The sequence below is a fragment of the Vigna unguiculata genome, chromosome 3 (genome assembly GCF_037176805.1).
Source record: "Vigna unguiculata cultivar grain cowpea cultivar isolate G323 ecotype 2 chromosome 3, ASM3717680v1, whole genome shotgun sequence".
Classification (NCBI taxonomy): domain Eukaryota; kingdom Viridiplantae; phylum Streptophyta; class Magnoliopsida; order Fabales; family Fabaceae; genus Vigna; species Vigna unguiculata.
The window spans coordinates 44,308,371-44,330,473 of NC_140794.1; the positions used below are offsets into that span (position 1 = coordinate 44,308,371).

At 33.4% G+C, this 22,103-nt stretch overlaps 2 protein-coding genes and 1 pseudogene across 3 annotated transcripts; 2 read left to right on the plus strand and 1 right to left on the minus strand.

Moving 5' to 3' along the window:
- The first annotated feature begins 1,146 nt into the window (after positions 1-1,146).
- LOC114176272 (mechanosensitive ion channel protein 10-like) lies at positions 1,147-6,275 on the plus strand. The gene is made up of 6 exons (XM_028061255.2): positions 1,147-1,747; positions 1,832-2,522; positions 4,072-4,195; positions 5,023-5,316; positions 5,414-5,616; positions 5,816-6,275. The coding sequence occupies exons 1-6, from the start codon at positions 1,228-1,230 to the stop codon at positions 6,084-6,086; spliced, it is 2,103 nt and encodes a 700-aa protein (XP_027917056.1). The 5' UTR covers positions 1,147-1,227; the 3' UTR covers positions 6,087-6,275.
- Positions 6,276-6,895: 620 nt separating this feature from the next.
- On the minus strand, positions 6,896-8,383 carry LOC114175399 (uncharacterized; annotated as a pseudogene).
- Positions 8,384-14,599: 6,216 nt separating this feature from the next.
- LOC114178195 (cyclin-dependent kinase F-4-like) lies at positions 14,600-21,706 on the plus strand. 2 transcript variants are annotated; one of them, XM_028063957.2, is made up of 18 exons: positions 14,839-15,086; positions 15,834-16,094; positions 16,309-16,877; positions 16,968-17,046; positions 17,122-17,190; positions 17,267-17,356; positions 17,440-17,578; positions 17,814-17,916; positions 18,013-18,065; positions 18,198-18,264; positions 18,528-18,636; positions 18,887-18,952; positions 19,056-19,124; positions 19,253-19,313; positions 19,405-19,521; positions 20,831-20,862; positions 21,153-21,222; positions 21,295-21,706. In XM_028063957.2, exons 3-18 carry the CDS (start codon positions 16,870-16,872, stop codon positions 21,516-21,518), a joined length of 1,356 nt encoding a protein of 451 aa, XP_027919758.1. In that variant the 5' UTR covers positions 14,839-15,086; positions 15,834-16,094; positions 16,309-16,869; the 3' UTR covers positions 21,519-21,706. The 2 variants fall into 2 exon arrangements, with proteins under 2 accessions (XP_085527554.1, XP_027919758.1); XM_085671428.1 differs by lacking the exons at positions 14,839-15,086; positions 16,309-16,877 and adding an exon at positions 14,600-14,770.
- The last annotated feature ends 397 nt before the right edge of the window (positions 21,707-22,103 follow it).

A 22,103-nucleotide genomic window follows, 5' to 3' on the forward strand; every position in this document is an offset into this window, starting at 1 on the left:
GCCACTTACAAACTTTCAAGCTAGCCTACACAAATTTAATTATTATAAAAAAATAATTTTTTAAAAATTAAATTTTGACAATTTTATCTTATAACATCGGTTGCATTCTCTCTGAGTGACTACTTATTTTTTTTATTATTCATTTTTCTATATTCCAAAATCACATACCTTAAATTGTAAGAAAAAATAATCAAAATATCAGTCTTCTTATTATAAATCTAATATATCTTTATCTTTTTTCTATTTCTTCTTCTTCTTCTCTATTATTTTAATGGATGTTTTCTGCTTCTAATTTGATGTATTTTGTAGAATTGATAGCGAAGAAATAGAAAAATTAGCCACATATAATAATAACATTCATAAATCTATTACTTTTAAATTTTGGGTTAAAAGTGTTGTAATATTTTAAGAAAATGACGATGATTCATGGATATTGAAATATTTATCAACACCTTATCCGTTGATATCTTATTAGTGTCCATTTTTTGTCTATTTATCTCTTAAAAACACAATAAAGATACTGGAGGTTGAAAAATGATAAATGTATACCTCTACCATAAGAACACCTATTTTACGTTTTCACATTTTGGTTAAACTAGTTTAATGTTTTGGTTAAAATTATTGGTTAACTACTATAATACATATATAGGCATCACATAATCGTTAAAAGACCTTCTGAAATCCTTTTGAGACTTTTCTCTATTGATCTTATTACAGCCTCTTCTATTTTTTCTTTCAAATTCACCAAATCAAATTTATATCTCCAAATTATTATAATTGAGAAACATGATATCTACATAATTTTTTGAAGACTACATCACTTAGATTAAACGAGTGGAATGTTTCGATTAAATTAATATAATTGTGGGTTAAATTTTAAATAAGTAATGTAAAATTAACACAATTTTAATTTAGTGGTGCACATCTATCGATGCTCCTAGAGGCTCCATGGGTCATTCAAAGTAGCTAGGGAGACCGTGTATTGACTTTCATGAAACAAAAAAAATAATAATAATGGAAGCATGAAAATGTATATTCATAGATAATTAAACAAATAGATTAAATTAAATTTGAAAAATTGCATTTATATAAATCATATTTGACCCTATCAAATTTAGAAAAGATGGATGTATATAAGCTTGTATATAAGTTTGGAATGGAGTGTCTCCCTCGTATCCATTTAACAAAGAAAGTTTTGGCCACCACTTACTCCTTAGCCTTCTAAAAATGGAGAAATCAAGGCCTTCAGACCAAGTTGTTCTCTTCATCGACCAACATAATCCTAAGCCATCATCCATGGAAGCCGAAAACCATCAAGAGAAACCCAGACACCCCATAAAAGTAAAAACTCTTAACCGTCTCAGCTTCTCAAAACCCAAATCCCGAATCCAAGAGTTCAACCATGTTCCCCGCAACAAGCTCGCAGCCTCTGAAGAAGAAGATGACATTATCCAACCCACGTACAAGCTCACTTCCAATGAAGAAGACGACGACGAAGATGACTGGAAATGGGACAAGGAAGACATGGAAGAGGATGGCTCAGAGCATAACACGAAGTTGCACCAAAAGAAGAAGTTCAAAGTGAAGTGGAGGCTCGTGATGGAGTGGGCTTTGTTCCTCAATATATTGGCATGCTTGGTGTGTTCTTTGACAATTTCTTCCATAACCAACATGCACGTCCTGGGATTGGAGATTTGGAGGTGGTGTGTCATGGTAATGGTTACATTCAGTGGTCGCCTGGTTTCAGGTAATTATAATATCATTTTCCTTATAAATGTATTGAATTTAGGGTTTGAAAAACATTTCTGCAAATAATTTATGATCCAAACAGGGTGGCTAGTTGGTGTGATCGTGTTCTTCCTTGAACGAAACTTCATGCTAAGGGATAAGGTGTTGTACTTCATCTACGGGCTTAGAAAAAGCATAAGAAACTGTTTGTGGTTAGGCCTGGTGTTACTCTCGTACTGGAGCTTGGTATTCGACGATGTGCAGAAGAAGAACCACAAGTTTCTGAACAAGATGTTTCAGGCGCTGGTGGCAGTTCTGGTGGGCGCAACCATTTGGCTGGTGAAGATCGTACTGGTGAAGATGCTGGCGTCGTCGTTCCACGTGACGACGTACTTTGACAGAATGAAGGAGAGCGTTTTCCACCACTACATTTTGGATACTTTGTCGGGTCCGGCGATGGAGGACGCGGAGGAGATATTGCGGCAGCACCAGCTGATGGGGTCGAAGTCGATGCCTGCGAGGTTGAAGATGAAGGAGGCGAAGAACTCGTACAAGTCGAAGAGATTTGGGTCGAGGAAGATCGACATGGAGAAGCTGAGAGAGCTCAGCATGGAGAGCCCTTCGTCTGCATGGAGTGTGAAGAGACTTGTTAACTATGTCAGATCTTCTGGCTTGTCCACCATTTCCAGAACCGTCGATGATTTTGGCAATGCTGAGTCTGAGATCAATAGCGAGTGGGAAGCTAGAAACTGTGCTCAGAGGATTTTCAAGAACGTTGCCAAACCTGGTGCCAAGTAAGTGCATATTCTCATTTTTTTTTTTATTTGTTAGCGTTGCGATACACCCTAAACCCTAAATCAAATACAATTTAAATATTTTTTTTTCAAAACGAACAATATCTACCCGGATTAACAAACAACAAAAGAGATTAAGTTGATATGAGATTTCACTTACATATGTGTGAGTATTTATAATTTTAGATTGAAATTGAATTCAAATTCTTTTTTATTTATTCATGAATCTATCATATCAAATCTCTTTGATATATTTTCTGAAAAGGCCATCAGTATTGTCGTTTAAAATGACCTAGAATGAGAAACTTAGGTATCTTGGTGACATAAAATTTCTAAAGCCACTAAAAGTGGACAACATTAGCGACTAGGTACTTTTATACTTTGATGCTTTTCTAGGTCTATCGAAAAGGTTGTGCACTTGACCCATACAAATAAACAACTAATTAATAAGAAGAGAGTGGGTGAGTTTTGCACCATTAAGGGCATCTCTAGTGCACATTCGGACCCAGGTGCCATGGCACTGTATATATTGTGGGTTTGGTCCCATGTATTTATAATTTTATTTTGCTTTTGTGGTCCATGCTATGAGCTCTTAAAATAGAACTAAGGTGTGTAGTGCTGCGATCGGAGCCATTTTGTGGTTCATTTCGTACTCATTGTCAGTGGTCCATTAGTGTTGCGTTTCACTGCTTCTTTCATCGACCAATTCCCGCAATTTGTGCTCAGTGGCAATGCGTCATCATGCAGCAAGAGAAAAAAAATACACCCGCGGAATTTTATACCTAAGTTTCGTAAATGTATTCTGATTTAAGGTTTCTTAACCGTAATTAATTCTCTTAATTTTGATAAAGCAGCATTATTCGTGACGTCATGTTATACATTGCTGACTGCCTATTTAATTCTGTTAGTTCCAACTTATAAAGAAGAATACATATTTTAAATAGAACTATTTTATATTATAATAGTTCCGGTTTACTTTTTCCCTACCCCAGTGTGTCAGCACCATAGTGGTGTGTCAGATCCATTATTTTGCAGCAACAGAGAAGATGGTTCCGTTAAGATCTTCCATTGTGGTGCAAAATATTCTAAATGTAGTGCGCAAGCAAAGCACTATTGATGTATTGTCCCACCAAGAATAAACTGTTTCTTTTTTTTTTTTATGGAAAATAATATTTTAACCTATTTTTTTATCTATTTTTAACTCATTATTTTTATCACTTTTAGATTATATATTTTAATTTTTTATAATGATGTGATATGATGATTTAAGAATAATAAGAGTAATGAATTAAAAGTAGGTTAAAAAAATAGATTAAAATATGATTCTTTTTTAAATTAGGTACAGTGAAGTGTTTTGGTTTGGTGGGTCAGGGTTGCTAATTTTACCTCATTTATCATGTGTTCTGATTGAACTAATTGACACAAATGATTGTGTCAGTGGTTGACTTTTTGAATAAGCAATTAACATCTGAAAAGATTAATTAGCAACAATTATACATAATATTTATTAACAGTGAGTTAAAATATGGTAATTTGCAAATTACTGAAGGTATATTGAGGAGGAAGATCTGATGAGATTTTTGAAGAGGGTTGAGATACACACCATATTTCCACTCTTTGAAGGTGCTCTTGAAACAGGACAGATAAGCAGGTCTTCATTCAGAAATTGGGTGGTAAGTTTTTACTATATAAAAATTATATGTGTTTTCCCTTTTTGAAAACTATTTTAAATTTGAAGTTTAAGATAAGAAAATAGAATAGAAGTTTCTAGGTATTTTTTATTTCTTTTAGGTTTGAAATCTTTTTAAACTAAAAGTTACTTGGTGAAAAAACTGTTTTTTTTTAATATATTTAAAACTAAAATGCACCTATGAACATAAAACATGTGTAAAATTAATTTAATTTACAGAAATTTGTTTTTATGATAACAAAATACACGGCAAATCTATGCATTAAAAGAGTAAAATTAATTTAAATCTCATTTACAATTTATTTATTAAATATAATACTAATAAAAAATTAGTAAAGATAACAGTTTAAAATTTATATTAGAACTCAATAATGCCAAATTTATTTAAAATAATTTTTTCAATTTATGTTTCAAAAAAGTAACCATAAATTAAAAAATTCAAAGTATTATGAGATCTAAATTATATTTAAAGAAAATATAATAATTATTTTCAAAGGCTAAAATTTCATTTAAATTATTCCCATTCATTGCAATAAAATTATTTTCTTTCATATAATAAGAATTAAAAAAATTAAAAAATTATTTAACTTTTTAAAGCACATAAATAAAGACAAATTATGACCATTTAACAACCTAAAATGTATGAAAATTATTTAATGGAGAATTCAAAGAAGCACTCAAATTAGCAAGTCATTGAAAAATTAAAAGAATTTCATTTTAAATTGGATTGAGATTCAAAACAAAAGTGCATTAATAAGTTCCATATATATAAATTGTAAGAAAAATATCCCTAACGATTTATTTGATCAGATTCGAGCATATTATGAACGAAAAGCCCTAGCACAGTCACTGAACGATACGAAAACAGCAGTGCAACAGCTTCACAAAATAGCAAGTGCAATTGTTAGTGTCATAATAATCATTGTGATGCTTTTGGTGATGGAGGTGGCCACACTCAAGATAATTTTGTTCTGCATCACACAAACAGTTCTCATAGGTGTTGCCTTCCAAGGTACCTGCAAGACTGTGTTGGAAGCCATTATCTTTGTCTTTGTCATGCACCCTTTTGATATTGGAGATCGATGCGTCATTGATGGAGTTCATGTAATTAATTCATTTCACAACCTTTCTTTTCTCATATCTTTCTCTTTGTTTCATTTCATTCTCAACTTCAATTCTGTGTGCTTACATTCACCCACAGATGATCGTGGAAGAGATGAATATCTTGACAACAGTGTTTCTTCGATATGACAATGAGAAAATTTACTACCCTAATGCAGTTTTGCTCTCTAAGCCAATAAGCAACTTCTATAGGAGTCCAGAGATGGGTGATGCAGTTGATTTCACCATCGATGTTTCAACTTCCATGGAGACCATCCTTGCCCTCAAGAAATCTATACAGATGTAAGTTAAACAACTGAGATTTCTAGTAACCATTTTTCTGAACTGTTCTTTCGCTGTGTCTTCAAAATGCATTGATAATCACTGATGTATTAAAGTACAAATCTAGGACTTCACCATAAAGTTGCAGACAAATTTATTGCTTAACATTAAGCACCTTTTATTTTGTTAAAATATCTTACATGAGTGATTATGAGTTTAGGTACATTGAGAGCAAACCCAAGTATTGGAATCCAAAATACAGTTTGATAGCAAAAGGAATTGAGAATGTGGACAAGCTAAAGTTTGCCCTATGTGTGCAACACACTATCAACCATCAGAACTATGGTGAGAGAAACGTTAGGATGACTGAGCTTCTCTTGGAACTGAAGAGGATCTTTGAGATCCATGGTGTGAAGTATCATCTTCTTCCTCAGGAGATTCAGATCACCCATATGAATATTGAACATGGCAAAGTTCTGTTTCAATCATGAACAACTTTCCAGTACTATGCATTTCCCATGTATTACTATACCCTAACAATATCACTTGGTTAATTAGTTATATATATATTGCTTTCAAACATCAATTCTGCTGTATGCTCTGATTGCACTATGTTATATAATGGAGTTGTGGAGGTGTGCACTCTTAATTTATGAATAAAATACCATATATTTTTTTAATGGTCTTACACATTCCGTTTTTGTTTTTTTCCATATTAATTAGTGGGGAAATTTGTAAAAAAGGAGTCACCTTCTCGGCGGGTTTGTTTGAAGTAATATTGTAAAAGTAGGTCGTGTCGTCCGGTGGGAGGACGACATTAAGGTGAAGTCGTCCTCCCAGAGGCCGGTTCCCCCCCCCCCCTTTTTTTTTTAAATGAAGTCGCCCGGCCTCCGTTCGGTTTTTGCATGTAGCGTGATGAAGTCGTCCGGAAGGAGGTCGGTTTCAGTTTTTGATTTTTTTTTTCGTTACAGTTTTATTTTATGTTTTATAAATTTTTAATTTTCAGTTTTTTCAATCATTTACATTTTTTAAATTTTTTGTATAGTATATTTAATTTGTTGGGATTCTTTTATTAGTATAATAAATTAATTTAAAAAAATACATTACATAATAAAAATAAGATAATAAAAATTTGCAACCAATACATAATAAAAATGACATAATAAAAATTACATAATGAAAATAATATAATAAAAGTTACATGAAAATTGGATAAAGTAATAAATTACTAACGGTAGGTACAATTGTCCCTATGATGTCCTTCATTTCTACAATATGAACATTTGTTTCGTCTGTTTGGATTTGGTTCATCCATCTCATTATGGATTCTATTAGTTGGTGGTCTTCCCCTTACCCTACGATGCATGTTTGGGTCTGGAATGAAATTTGGTCCGGTGTATATGGACCAATATTCTTTATTCCTAACCGGATGAAACTGTATTTCATATGCTTTGTTGATGTTGTAGAGGCTATAAACTGGGTGGATGTATGAGGTTAGGTCTATATGTGAGAAAGAGCAAACAGCTATTACGTGATGACAAGGCAGTCAAACAACTTGAAAATGACCACAATCACACCACCAATCATTTAATTTAACTGTAAAAGACATTGGTAGGCGGTGATCATGTGGAGAAAACATCTCTTGAACTTGAAATTCATTATTGTCTCGTGAGTATCAACGCACTTGACACATTCCCGCTTGTTGTTGATTTTTTCTAATAATAGTATTAATTTCCTTGGGATACTGGTGGCCTGCTCGTAACATGGAGTCTGCCTTAACCCCTCTCTCAACAAACCATGTTGCGGTCCTTTCAAATGTTGCCTTAATTAGAGCACAAATTGGTAATGAATGAGCTCTTTTCAAAACAGAATTCATACATTCTGCCAGGTTTGTTGTCATGTGTCCAAATCTACTACCCCCATCGTAGGCTTGAGTCCATTTTTGTAGTGGTATCCTATCGATCCAAGATGCCACTTCTGGTGAATGTGATCTCAAAGCCGCCAATTTAGCATCGAATATGGGTTGTTTGACCTCGTAAGCTGTAAAAATGCAATTATATTAGTTAATTTAATTATCAAATATGGTGACTGAAACAAAAATTTTATTACCCATATTCTTTAACCGGTTTTTCAATTCGTGATTCTTGAATTTTTTGTTGAAATTGGAAGCAATATGACGTATGCAGTATACTGATTGCAATCCATCTGCTTCCCATTGTACTTCTTCAAATTGTAGGGTTGCCAATATGCCTTTCCCCCTGTCTGTTATGAAGCAGAGGTTTGATTGTGGTGTAACGTGCTCCCTTAAGAGTTGAACAAACCATATCAAGGCCTCCTTTGTTTCTCCTTCCACTATCGCGAAGGCCAAAGGGAATATATTACGTGACCCATCTTGAGCTAGTGATATTAGCAATGTCCCTTGATATCTTCCTGTGAGAAATGTGCCATCTACTTGGATAATTGGCTTGCAATAATTAAACCCTTGAATGCATGGTCCAAAAGACCAAAATACGCGTTCCGTAATATAGCAAGAAGGGTCAGGTTGGCCACTAACAAGTCTAGGAGATCCAGTGCATTGAATTATTATGCCGGGATTGCTTTCTTGTACAACTTGATACCACCTTGGAAGTTCATTATAAGACTCTTCCTAATCTCCAAACTCCTTAGCAAGCGTTTTTTGCTTACCCTTCCAAGCTTTGTCATATGAAACTGAATATCTGAAACGATTCTTGATTTCAACTATCAAACTTTTGATAGGTATGGAAGGATTTTCCTTTACAGAGTTCATCACAATAGAACCAATTTGGTTGGAATCAAGATTGACATGATCTGCAGGTTGCATGGTTGACAAACAAGTGTGGATTCCGTCAATCTTTCTAATCTCCCAATTCAGACTCCGCTTGCTATAAGCAGCTCGTAAACACCACGGGCATCCTTTTTTGTGGTCGACACATCGACATATGAATTTTTCAGATTTGCTCTCAACAACCACAAATCTATAACCATTGTCGATGTGGTATTGCTTGATATATGACACTGTGGACTCTTTTGTGTCAAAAGACATCCCAATACATAATGAATTTTCGGTCATTGGATTTGAAGCTTCAACTAAGGTGTGACTTGATGAGCCAGTATGATCTGTTGTATGCATTGTATATTGGTTGGTAACCAACTCATCTTCACTAAAATCAGACAAAATATCTGGATATTGACTTTGTCCGGCCATTTCTGTGCAAATTTGGTGAAAAGTGAAAATTTTGTAGGGTCAAAAATAATAAGGGGAGAAAAAAATATAAGACTTCAACAAGAATGTGGTGTTTAAATCGTGTGCAGAGAAGCCGATATTAATGGCAACGGTCAACCATATTAAATAACCTATTTTAATGCACACAAACGTCATTAATGACACTGTTTCTTAATAAATAACCCTTGTTGATACACAAAAGCCGCATTAATGGCAATGACTTTATTAATAAAAGCCAGCGACTTCATTAAATGAACAGTATAGAAACCGTCAGGCGGCCTGGCGACATTAATTGAAAGTCGTTCGCACCAATGATGACATTAATTGAAATTCATCCGCGTCAGTGACGACTTCACTTTGGTTGTCATCCGCACTGATGACGACTTCACTGTCCAAGACCCTGACACCATCACGTGCGCGAATCTGCGCGCATTTATTTCGTGGTTGACCGTGCCCGTGATGTGTGGATCCCCTCACTGCACCACTTCCAAGCCATGAATTCAGGGAAATAGTGGAATTCAGAGATTCCTCCTACTCTCTATGCCATGCATAGTCCAATTTTTACATGCACTGGTCTAAAGTGTTGGCAGCTTTAAATGCCTTTTCTGAATGCATGCTCTCAACCACATTGCACGAAAATATTGAAGGATTGATGGACAGCTGTTGTGCATTCACGTGAGGAATCAAGGCATTGGTTTAAATACCTTCAAGTTGCATCCATATGCATCAATTTCGGTTTGTGTGTTGTGCTTAGATTGGGAGAGAATTATTTGAAGTTTGTGCGCAGTGGGAGAGTGTTGAATACTTCATCACTTCTTTGATAGCTTCTATTTTCAAGGTTCAAGTATGATTTAATAATTTTTTTTAATTAATTTGCACACTTAGATTCTAATTTTTATTTACTATTTCTAATTTAGCATGACACGAAATGGACGCCTACCTCAAGATATGTCACTACTCCGGCTTCAGCATGAGCATATCACTCACGACTTATGGGAAGGACGAGAACGAGTTCTTAGACCGAGAATAGCTAGAGTTTGGATACTAAACAACCAAGACATACTTGATCCCCGTGTCATAAATTTAATGCATCAAGCTGGATTCGGACACGCCTTGTACATCCCAGACATGGATGTCAACCACTTCCTCATCAGTTCTTTATTAGAAAGATGGAGATCAGAAACTCACACCTTTCACTTCCCCCATGGAGAAACCACCGTGACACTAGAAGATGTAGCCGTCCTCCTTGGCCTACCGATAGACGAAGATGTGGTAATTGGTCCCACTACGGTTGACGACATATTCGCCACCTTTCATGAACATCTAGGTGTCATTCCACCACCGACGGTGATAAGGGGGAACTCAATTTGAGTATCTTGGTTAAACACTACTTTCCAACAGCTTCCACCCAATGCAAACAATGAGGTTATTGCTCAATATGCGAGAGCGTACATTCTCACATTGATTGGAAGCATTTTAATGCCAGACACGTCTGCAACTAGGGTACATGTCATGTATCTACTTAGGCTAGCTGACTTGGATGTCATCAGAAATTATAGTTGGGGCTCTGCAGTCTTGGTTTGTCTATATCGTTGCCTAGATCATGGCATTCACCTATGCCAAGAAAATATTGGTGGATGCATGATTTTGTTACAATGTTGGGCTTGGGAAAGGATTACTTCTATAGCCCCACCACTTCAACCTTTAAGTGATCAGGAGGTGGCTGATGGGGATGGTTTCCCTGTCTGTAGAAGGTAGAAAGCTAACTTTTAAATTATTTTTTTTCTTGTCATTTAACTAACTTTAAATTGCAAAATTTTTATTTAGGTGGATGAACGTAACGCATCAGATAAATCCAGCTTCAATTTCAGTTACTGATTTTCGGTTGAGATTTGATCAAATACGTACAAGACAGGTAATACTTAAGGTAATTGCAGGTTTTTTATTTTTAAAAGTTTAAAACTAATGTCTACAATTTGGTTTCAGTTCTTGTGGAGGCCTTACATTCAACCCGAAGTTAGTCGATTGATTGTGGTTGACATCCCTCCGGTGTCCAGAGCAATAGTACTAATAATTTGGTTCGCGACAGTAGAAATCCATCAGGCGGATAGGGTGATGCGTCAATTTGGTTTAAGACAAAACATTCCGCCTGAGCCGGTTAACCTAGATCAAGTTCAAAGGGATGACTTGAGGGGGAGAAACGACAGAGATTGGGTGGCACATCATCATCAATGGATTGCAATTTGGAATGATCGACAAAATCAGATCATTCAAGGTACACCGTTCAGCGAAAACGGTCATTTGCGTGATGAAACACCGTATATGTAGTGGTACATCAACCACACTATCCGCTATATATCTCCGTCAGAATCTTCCGACGATGAGGTTATTTATAATACATTTGTAGTACATTTGTTTATCATACATACTTATTCATGCCAATAACCGTGTTATTTATTTTACAGTACGACATATCACAAGAACCTTCTCAGCCTGCTTCACAACCCTACACTACCCATGTTGGGTCTTCTCCAGATTTCATGCATCATCACCAACCCTTTTTCGGACAGTCCCCTATGGGTCAAGGTCAAATGTTTGAACATTCACATCCTCAATTTGGCAACCCATCAAACACCTTATTCTAACACGTCCCTTCCTCATACGGTTTTTTCCAGCATCAGTCAACTTATGGTGCTGGTCCATCACATATGTTTGGAACCACAACCATGGCACCACCATCTGCCTATTATCCAGGATCTTCATCATCAATGTCATTCTATCCTCCGCCAATGCCTTCCTAATCACCACAAATTCCTCAAAATGTCCAAAGTCATCAAGATGAAGATGATGAACCACAACAACAACCACTAAGACGTCCCAACAGACCCAGAAGAAGACCAACATTTGGAACCGGAGGACATAGATGACTGTTTCATTATTTTCAAGTTACTAAATTATTGTATTTTAATTTTTAATCATTTTAAAAATATATTAATGTTTATTTTTATTTTTATTTCAATTTATTATCATTTACTGTTAAAAAAAAAACTAAAATGAAGTCGTCATCTGCAAAGACGACTTCACCAACACCAAACCAAAAATCGGCCTCCAGCCAGACGACTTCATTTAAAAAAAAAAGAAAATCGGCCTTTGGGATGACGACTTCACCTTTAAAGTCGTCCTCTCCCCTGACGACACGACCCACTTTTACAAATAAAATTTCAAACGACCATTTTTTACAAATTCTTGGTCAAAGTGACCCAGAATTACAAATTTCCCTAATTAGTGATATATTTGAATATGATGTACCTTACTTTAACTTAGGTTACATATTTGTGTTCGACATGTGTATGTATCCGATACTTTAGGATACTTTATTGATATTTATTAATCAAATATCTAATTTATAAAGTTGTACAAGAAATGTTTTGAATGATGGTCAATTTAGTGACAAAAAATAATTAGTCACTGTAGAATGACTAATTTATTTGCCAATTTAAAAACTAAAAAATATTGGTAAATAAATAGTTTCAAATAATTAGATTTTAAATTGATAATTAAAATCATTTTTATTATGAATTTGTTTCTAAACTGGTCACTAATTATCTACAAAGGTTTTGACCACAATAATTGGTTTCTAAATTTGTCACTGATGTTAACTATCAAGGTTTTGGCTACTAAAATAATTGGTCTCTAGTTATAAAATTGGTATTTAACATATTTTTTGTTACTAAGATTGGTAATTATTTGAGAGTTTTCTTGTAGGGATACTTTTATGATGACAATAATTTATATTCTTTATGTTGACAACTTTAGTACATATAGTTTTAATTTGGATTAACATAATAACAATCATATATTTATTATGTTTTTAAGAATTATTGTACATTTTTTAATATTTATATATCACATATCTATCATGTATCATATCCTAGCATTTTAAAATAAACGTATCGACGTATGAAATATATGTCTTATACGATATATGTATCATATATGTGCATTATATCTTAATTAACATATTGGACCCTTGAATAATTTTCATAGAAATATTAATATTGTATTAGGATAAGAAATTGTTATAATTTTAAAGAATTAATTAAAATTTATTATATTTGAATTATTTGTAATTAGATTTTCGTTATTTTCTAAATATTTTATTTGAATAAAATAAATAAACTATCTTACATCTTAATTTTCTTGTTTGAATAATGTATTTTTTTAAGATAAAATATTTATTTTAAAATATAAAATTTAGACTTTAAATTTATAAAAATATCATTCAAATTTAAATATTCAAACAAAAATTATCAATTTAATTTTTTTAATATATATATATATATATGAAAAGTTATTACAATGATCCAATTTGAATTTTTTTACTTTTTCTAATGGATTTCAAATTTCTCTATTTTAATTATCTCTAAATTAATTTTCTTTTTTTAATTTTCTAGTCCAAACAATTCGTTTTTTTATGAAATTTTAAATTTATTAAATAAATAAATAATTTATTAAATTAAATCATCCAAATACAATACATAAAACATTCATTTTTATTTTATTTTTCAGTTCAAACAATTAATTTTTCTTTATAAAATTTTAAATTTACAAAATAAATAAATTATTTTCTTAAATTAACCGGATACAATCTATAAAACATTAAGCTCATTTAAATTTGAAACGCCAATTTAATTATAATTTTTTTAGTTTATTGTTTAATTTTATATATTTTATATTATTTATATGTCACCCTTGTTTATCGTTTTTTCAATTACTCAGTTATCTATTTTTAATAAAATATTTAATATTTAATTAAAAAAATGATAAATAGTTTAAATTACAACTACCAATAAACCTCCACTAATTGAAGTTATATGTGTTCCTAACTGACATCAATTTAAATTGTAAGACAAAAAAGAAAAAACGCCCGTGACATATAGTTAATTTGAGCTAACACACAATTAATATTAACGTTGTTAATAATGTTTTAACATAAATAAACAAATTTTTAAAATAGAATATAATTAGAATAACTTAAAATCTATAGATACAATTGAGATTTTTAAACCAAAACGGACCTTCAAAAAAATTAAATCTATTATATTTTATTTTCACTTATCTAACAATAATTTATAGTTATATCTAATATTTCAAAATATATTTTAATATGTAACAATATAATAATATAATAATATTCAAAAATATCTACTAATATCTAACTATCTCTGATAATATCCTTCTCTAATTAAATAATTATTCACCAATATTTACTTCTTAAAAAGAATTTTGAAATAAAATAAATTCTTCAAATTATAAAAACAAACTGTTTTATCTTTTACTCAAAATATTTAATATACTTGTGTACTTTTTAAGATCTCTAAGATCTCACAATAATTATATTATAAAATAAAAAAAATATAAAAATCAATTCAATTTATAAATGATAAACAAGAAATGAAAATTTATACGAGATAATGTTTTAAATAATCACAAAACTTTAATTACCTTTTATATTTTTGAAAAAAAAATAGAAATATGGCAAGGAAATACAAAAATTAACAATAAATGTATTTTTAATTAGATGTATGGTATTTGAGACTGAAAACTTCCGTGACTAAATTTCTATGATGTAACGATACAAATTTATTATGTAACGACACAAATTTATGGACACAAATATTTTGAATAATAAATTCTCCTAATCTGATAAGATTGCTTAATTTAAAATTTACAAAATTGGAGTGTTGTTTACTGTAGAGAATAGAGAGAGTTTGGTGGAAGAGAAGAGAAAAAAAAAACAAGAGAGGGTAGGAATTATCGGAAAGTTTGACTTTATTGGCATTGCGTTGGGTTTGGTGGCAGAGAGAGAGAGAGAGAGAGGGAAACTCTGGATTCCACCTCCTCCCGTCCTTCGTGACGGTCCTCTTTCAGGTTCTTCCTTTTCTCTTCTTCTACCCTTCATTATTTGCAGATCCGATTCCAACTTAATTGCATTCATGCCCCCTCTATTGATATAGAATGGCTTTCGTTTCATGCTCTGGGATTGATTGAACATTCTTGTGGGATATTGCAGAGGAGGCTGAGTGTGGTTTTCTTTATGCATTTTATGGCTTAATTAGGGTTTCGATTAGATATTTGATTCTCTTGTCAAAGTTCATTCATGTCGGTTTTAGTGAGCGCATTGTTTGCTAGATGAATTGGCGCGTCTTCAATTCTCTCGATTTTTTCGTGGGGCTTGATTCGAATGGTACTGATTGTTCTTTTGCTTTGCGTTCTGCGTGCGTTGGTAGGATTTTGCCAAGAATGTGATTGGTTTTTATCATATGTTTAGGGCTCTTATGATTGGATCCCTCATCCTTGTGATGCTTATTATTATTATTATTATTATTGGGGTTAAATATTGGAGTGGGTTTGTCTTTGAGGTGCAACTGAAAACTCAGTTCTGTTTCTTAGGTGAAAAATTTTCAATTTTGATGCTCTCTTGAATTCCTGGATGATATGTTTGTTTTGTAGGTAAATTGACATGTGATGTTGCCTCGAGTGTAGCTGTTTGGCTAGTACGGATGTTTGGAAATGGTTTTTGAAATAATTATGGATTTTACATTCGGCCTGTAATCATAATTGAATTTGGGACTTGCAAATTAGTAATGTTTGTTCTCTCCATTGCAATTTGTTTGATTGTATTTTTGTACATAATTTTAGTTTTTAGTTGATATAATGGCTTATTAGTCTGGTGACTTTTCTACCACTGGAAAAATTGAAATATCTGTTGGATTTCAAATTTTAACCTTTAGCAACAAATTAGAATTAAAAAGGAAAAATGTTTAATTTGGCATTGATGATACACACTTTTAGATTTTGATTTTCATATAACATTGAAGTCTATCACATCCCCTGCCATTTCTGTTTTTGTTGAGATTTCTATTTTTGTCGGCCATTTGCATATGTAGATTATTAATCTAATCAGATGTTTTCTCATGTTCTATAATTGCAGGGTGATCTTGATTTGAATCTTGAGGTTCCTGGTACATTTTTTGAGACATGGAAAGAATTTGTATCTTGCCAAGTTGCTTCCAGTATTGGTTGCTTTTATCCCAAGAATTGCTTGACCGCCAATTCTTCATCCATAGAGATTTTATTCTTGTTTCTTTTGTCAATTGCACCTAGCCTTTTGTTCTGCGTTAATGATCGCCACAGTGTACTCAATGCTTGTTTCATCTGAGACCAGTGCGGCGTGTTTGGGGAACACATACGAGTAAGAACTTATTTGTCTTTGGCTGAAACCTTTAAAAAATGGTCTTTCTTAATAAGTGTTCCTTTGACAGTGCACTAGTAACCCAATATCCTGTTGAAACATTCTGTAAAATCTACTTCTGGGATAAGTGATTCATCAGGGAACAGTTGTTTATAACCACCTTCACCTGTTTTAACCTACTAATTTTTAACTTAACCTTATCTTTGTTTTACAGGCCCGAAGTATATGGATTAATGTGTGAATTTTGGATGCCTGCTTCTCAAGTATTAGATAAGCAATTGTGTTGAAGAAGTGTAGACAGCACTTATTTACAATTGATGTGTTGTTGTTTCTAATGGATATTGGTGGCCACAAAATATTTTTTACCTGACAATTCCGAAACTATGTAGATTAGATGAAGTGGCTATTATTGAAGTCCTCAAGCCTTGGGTCGTGATGAGTTTAGCAGAAGATGAATGGTGCTTTGATCAATCATTCTGAAACTATGTAAATAAGTTCTCCAGGACTTGTTTGATTCTATCGCATGCATCTTGCTACCGCTACAAAGCTGTGGGTCTATTAATCAATAAGGCTATGCTGCCCTTGCATAAACAATTTTTGTTTTTTATATCATTGCCATGACAGTGAATTGACAGTGAACTTTTCCGGACCATCGAATATCTGTCAACATTTTGTACCTTTTTATTGGCATTGTTTGCTAGGGATAAATGCCATCTATCTTTATCTTGTTTGCCATTTCTTTTTGAATAAGAGCTGCTTTGGGTTCTTTGGGAAAATGGAGAGGTGAGTATTTGTTTCTGAAACCAGAAGTTGTTATTCCCTCTTTTGAACTGTTTAATATCTTCAATTTTTTTCTCCTTTCCTTGAACACAGGTACAAGTTAATTAAGGAAGTTGGTGATGGAACATTTGGGAGTGTTTGGAGAGCCATTAATAAGCAAACTGGTGAAGTTGTAAGTATGTTTTGAGTAGAATGATATATGAAGTTGCATTGTGTTTGTTTCATCTAATCTGTCATAAAATTCCAGGTTGCAATAAAGAAAATGAAGAAGAAATATTACTCTTGGGAGGAGTGTGTAAACTTGAGAGAAGTCAAGGTATCACATCCTTTTTTTTTTATCTTTCCTTAGTTTTATTCTCCATATATTTATTCTCTTATTTCTCCTATGGCAGTCATTGCGAAAAATGAACCATCCAAATATTGTGAAGCTGAAGGAAGTTATTAGAGAATGTGACACTCTGTGCCTTGTTTTTGAGTATATGGTGAGTGGCTGGATTTTGTGGCATATTGGTGGCTGATGTAAAGCCTAATACTAATTGTTTTCAGTCAATATTGGGTAATGTAGGAATACAACCTGTACCAACAAATGAAAAACAGGGAAAAACTGTTTTCTGAAAATGATGTTAGAAATTGGTGTTTTCAAGTTTTCCAAGGTTTAGCTTACATGCACCAGCGTGGATACTTTCACCGTGATCTGAAGCCAGGTACTTAATTATCATATGATACCAATGTGTTAGTATGTAGCATGATGTTAATAGGGTTCCGTGTATATTATACAGCTTGGAATGGATATAACGTTAGAATTTTATTCTCTTCTTGCTAACTTTTTCCATTTTGTTATCTATTTTAATAATATTTTTTAAATGCAGCTTGCTGGATAATTGAATTGAATATCATGACACATTAAGATTTACATATATCTATTACTTCTTTTTGCAGAGAACTTGCTGGTCACTAAGGATGTCATCAAGATTGCTGATTTTGGCCTAGCCCGAGAGATCAGTTCACAACCACCCTATACTGAGTATGTCTCCACACGGTGGTATGTTTTTTCAACTCAATACTTTATTGTTGTAAATGTATAATACACTATTTCATATGCATTTAATTTAATAGTGTTATTATGACTTCTGATTAGGTATCGTGCCCCTGAAGTCCTACTTCAGTCCCATTTATATGGATCTAAAGTCGGTAAGTTTCTGATTTGAGTAACTGTCATTTATGGTGACTTATGTTTTATCAAATATTATGGTCTAAAGTCTAGACAATACATTTCTTAAGTGTCAAGAACCATACATTTATGGATTTTTTTCCATCTTGTAGATATGTGGGCAATGGGTGCTATTATGGCTGAGTTGTTCACTCTACGTCCTCTATTCCCTGGTACTAGGTATTAACTTCTCTCCACTCATGAAACTTCCCATATGATGATATTTTTAGTTAGATATAGCTAATCGATCTTTATTAGGGAATTCGCAAATCTGTGATACTTGGTTCGAAGTGCATGACTGAATACTTCTTTGCAAATTATTTGGTTTCAAATTGTCATTAGTTTATGGCATAACATATATAATTAGTAACATACTCCTCTACAGCATCAAGTTTACCGATTGGGCTTTGAATTAACATGTTCCATTATTTCTGTACACGCAGTGAAGCAGATGAGATCTACAAAATATGCAGTGTAATAGGTAGTCCCACAACTGAATCTTGGGCAGATGGACTCAAGCTTGCGAGGGATATCAACTATCAGTTTCCACAGGTTCTTTTCCTACTTTTGCCGTTTCTCTTTTTAGGTTTTGCTTTGAGAGTACTAGATACCAATTATTACGCAAGTTGTGAGATGTGAAACAATTAAATATGTGCTATTTTATCTGTTTTTTGTGTGCTGGATAATTTCAAAAGTCTTTAATTTAGTCCTTTTATCCCCTTAAACTGTTGTCTTTTGATATTATGTATTTTAAGATCAATATTTTCTTCCTTAAATAGTTCCTTATGTTTAAATTCTGCAGCATGCTGGTGTACATCTCTCTGCTCTGATCCCATCCAGAAGTGATGGTGCAATTAGCCTTGTTAGCGTGAGTACTTTTACTTTTATTACACAGTAGTTTAGTCTTGGCCCCATTTTTTAGCTAACGGAGTGCCATGTATTCATTTTCTGTTTGCATTGCATTTTTGTAGTCACTTTGTTCATGGGATCCCTGCAAGAGACCAACAGCGTCAGAGGCTCTTCAACATCCTTTCTTTCAGGTTATCTTTTAATAAATCCTTACTTTGGATGAGTTTTGTAGTAAAATTTTTATATCTTTTAATCACACGAACTATATGTTAACTTCTGTAATTAGGCTTTAAATATTTTTGCTTTTTGATTTGTTTAGAGTTGCTTTTACATCCCTCCATCCCTTCGCACTAGAGCTGTGGCGAGAACTCCTCCATCTGGTGTGTAGTTTAATTTATATTGTCTTCTAAGGAATGGCTTATGCTTCAATTGGAAGGGATACCAAACTCCTTGTTGTTTATTTTGTTGCAGCTGGAACCAGGGGTTCACTGGACCGGCAGGGACTCAAGAGATACTCTAGTGCTTTGCCTAATACAAAATTCACAAACAATTTTTCTTCCCCAAAATTACATGCTTCTATAGCTTCAGGTGATATAAATGGTTTCAGCCATATTTAGGTTTAATACTTGCTGCATTTTTTTATTGCAGCTTTTGTAGATCTGGGTCGTATAATTATTTGTTAGTTAGAAATATCTGTTGGTGCTTAAGCTGGGAAATCTCCATCAGATATTACTACATTGTTTAAATTGCTAATTCTTTATATCTCAACAACGAAAACAAAGTAATAACCATCAATATCCTTTTACTAGAATGGATAAAACATAGTTCTATTGTAAATTACTTTTATTAATCTAAATCTTCAATGCTCTGGCCTATTGGCACTTTTGTGTCCCTCCCTCCTTCTCTGATTATTAGACTATTCTATGTTCTATCATTCTCCTTGTTGTAGATTATGGGCTTGCTTATCCCAACTTACTTTCCGATGTTATACCTAATTGTCTCGTATTGTGTTGTCCATTCATCTGTAGATCTGAATCATTATTATTCATTATGGTTAGAAATATCTGTTGGTGTTCTGTGCGAAATCTCCATAAGATATTACTACATTGGTTAATTGCTACTTTATATCTCAATAATGGAAACAAAGTAATAACCATCAATAGCCTTTTCCTTGAATGGATAAACTTAGTCCTATTGTAAATTACTTTTATAGATGAAAATCTAAAACTTCAATGGTCTGGCCTGTTGACTTTTCTGTCTCCCTCACTCCACTAATTGTTAGACTATTCTATATTTTATCATACCTATCGGTGGAGATTATGTACTTGCTTTCCGATGTTATTCCTAATCCAGTCCTGTGCTGTGTCCACTTATCTATCGTAATATTTTTTTATGTTGACCTTTTCTCATTGTTGGGTTTTCTACTTAGCATTCTGTCCTGTACAAACATTTCAAGTCATACTGTACTAAATTTTTTTCCTTAAACTTGGGTGGTACATTTCTATTACACGACACCGTGATGCATTACTCCATTTTTTTCATCTTCTTTAAATTCTAGTGCCTCCTATTTCCCTATCATTTTGTGTGATATAGACTTGATATTTGTACGCTATATTTGGTATGGTATGATCTCCAGTTCTCACATAAGTTCAAGTCAAATGTACCACCAACTAAACTTACATTCCACGTATTTGATCTTCTATTCAAACAAAAGTCATGCTCTTTTGAATATATAGTTTCTATTTATTTCTTTACAGTCTCGAAGCAATGAAATTCTAGTTGCAGCTGAGATTTTTTATTTTCTTGAAAAGTGGAGAAAATAGGCCCTCTTTTTAGTGGCATGCTGTGTTTCACATGTGCAAAGAGCATGGAACTCATTTATTTCTGAACATTACAGGTGTGCAACGGAAGCTGGATTTGGCAACCGAGGTGAGTTGTTCTGTCTTTCTACTTCTGTCCTTTCCCATTGTGCTTACTAACTCATGCCCTACCTACCCATGTCCTTTTACTCATTGAATCTCTGGTTCCCACCCATGCCTTTTACTTGTTGAATATCTTATTGCCAACCCATACCTATTCACTCTTTGAATATGTGGGGCTATGCATCAAGATAGTTCAGGATCTCACACAAATCTGACTCCTCTTTGGCCTTTGCTCCTTTTTGGTGTTACAATATTGGACTTATTTGTTGTTCTAAAATTCTTTTGTTTGTTCTGAAGGATAAGAACAAGAAGTCATTGAAGACTACTCAACAATCAAAATATCGAATTCCAGGAAAAGACAGCCCGAGTAAGGCTTTAAATACTCTAATAACTACTTTGATTTAAAGCAGATTTTGAATCGTAATAATGTGTTTGGCAGCTTCTATGAACAAGGGGAGGACTGTACGCGGGGTTTCAGAAACCGCTGAAAAGTTATCGAATATGTCCATCGGTACCCGTAGACAGTCCATGGGACAAAACCGTCCATCGCCTGCAATGAAGGCGGGAGTGAATTATATATCTGAATCTGGAAACTTCGTACTCAGGTCCGGACAACAAAATCCAACAACTGAGAGACGTTTTACTAGAAAAGTTGCTGGCTGAGTTGACTTTTGAGAATCTTCGATAGATCAATTTTTTAAATTGTGCCAATGCTGAATGATATGTTAAGGGTTTGCACCTGCCCTGCTGAGTTGGTGATGGTTTTTGTTACTATTACGGGTTTTTTTATATAGATTTCAGTCGTGCGGAGGTGTTTATATAAAAGCTTCTTCATTAATGGTGCTCAACAAGTTCCAGTGTCACCCTCACTCATCAACTATTATGTTTGACGTGTCTTCACTCAACATACCGACATCACACTTTTTTATTTGTTTTGAGAATCAGGTTTTCCAAAATTATAAACCTCAATATTCTTTGTTGTTTTCTCCATAAATGTATTTTATTTAACCACTAAATTTTAAACCGAGTTTTCCATTATGTAATGCCTCATTTTCATCTACGCGTACATCTATTGAGAATAGCACTTTTTTTTTTCTGAAGAGCATTTTTAGCGGATAAAATAGTTGTTGAATATTATTAAGATTAAGCAGCTTAATAATTTATTTAATTATTCATGAATTTTAGTTCTTTAAGGAACATGCATAGGTTGGCTGGCAGAGTAATGAAAGACCATTATTGTTAGGTGCA

Coding starts and splice junctions, on each gene's coding strand:
- LOC114176272 (XM_028061255.2), top strand. CDS start 1,228: ATGGAGAAATCAAGGCCTTCAGACCAAGTTGTTCTCTTCATCGACCAA. Junction 4,196..5,022: donor CTTCATTCAGAAATTGGGTG/GTAAGTTTTTAC, acceptor TTATTTGATCAG/ATTCGAGCATATTATGAACG. Junction 5,317..5,413: donor GCGTCATTGATGGAGTTCAT/GTAATTAATTCA, acceptor ATTCACCCACAG/ATGATCGTGGAAGAGATGAA.
- LOC114178195 (XM_085671428.1), top strand. CDS start 16,024: ATGATCGCCACAGTGTACTCAATGCTTGTTTCATCTGAGACCAGTGCG. Junction 17,191..17,266: donor TAAACTTGAGAGAAGTCAAG/GTATCACATCCT, acceptor CTCCTATGGCAG/TCATTGCGAAAAATGAACCA. Junction 20,863..21,152: donor AGCTGGATTTGGCAACCGAG/GTGAGTTGTTCT, acceptor TTTGTTCTGAAG/GATAAGAACAAGAAGTCATT.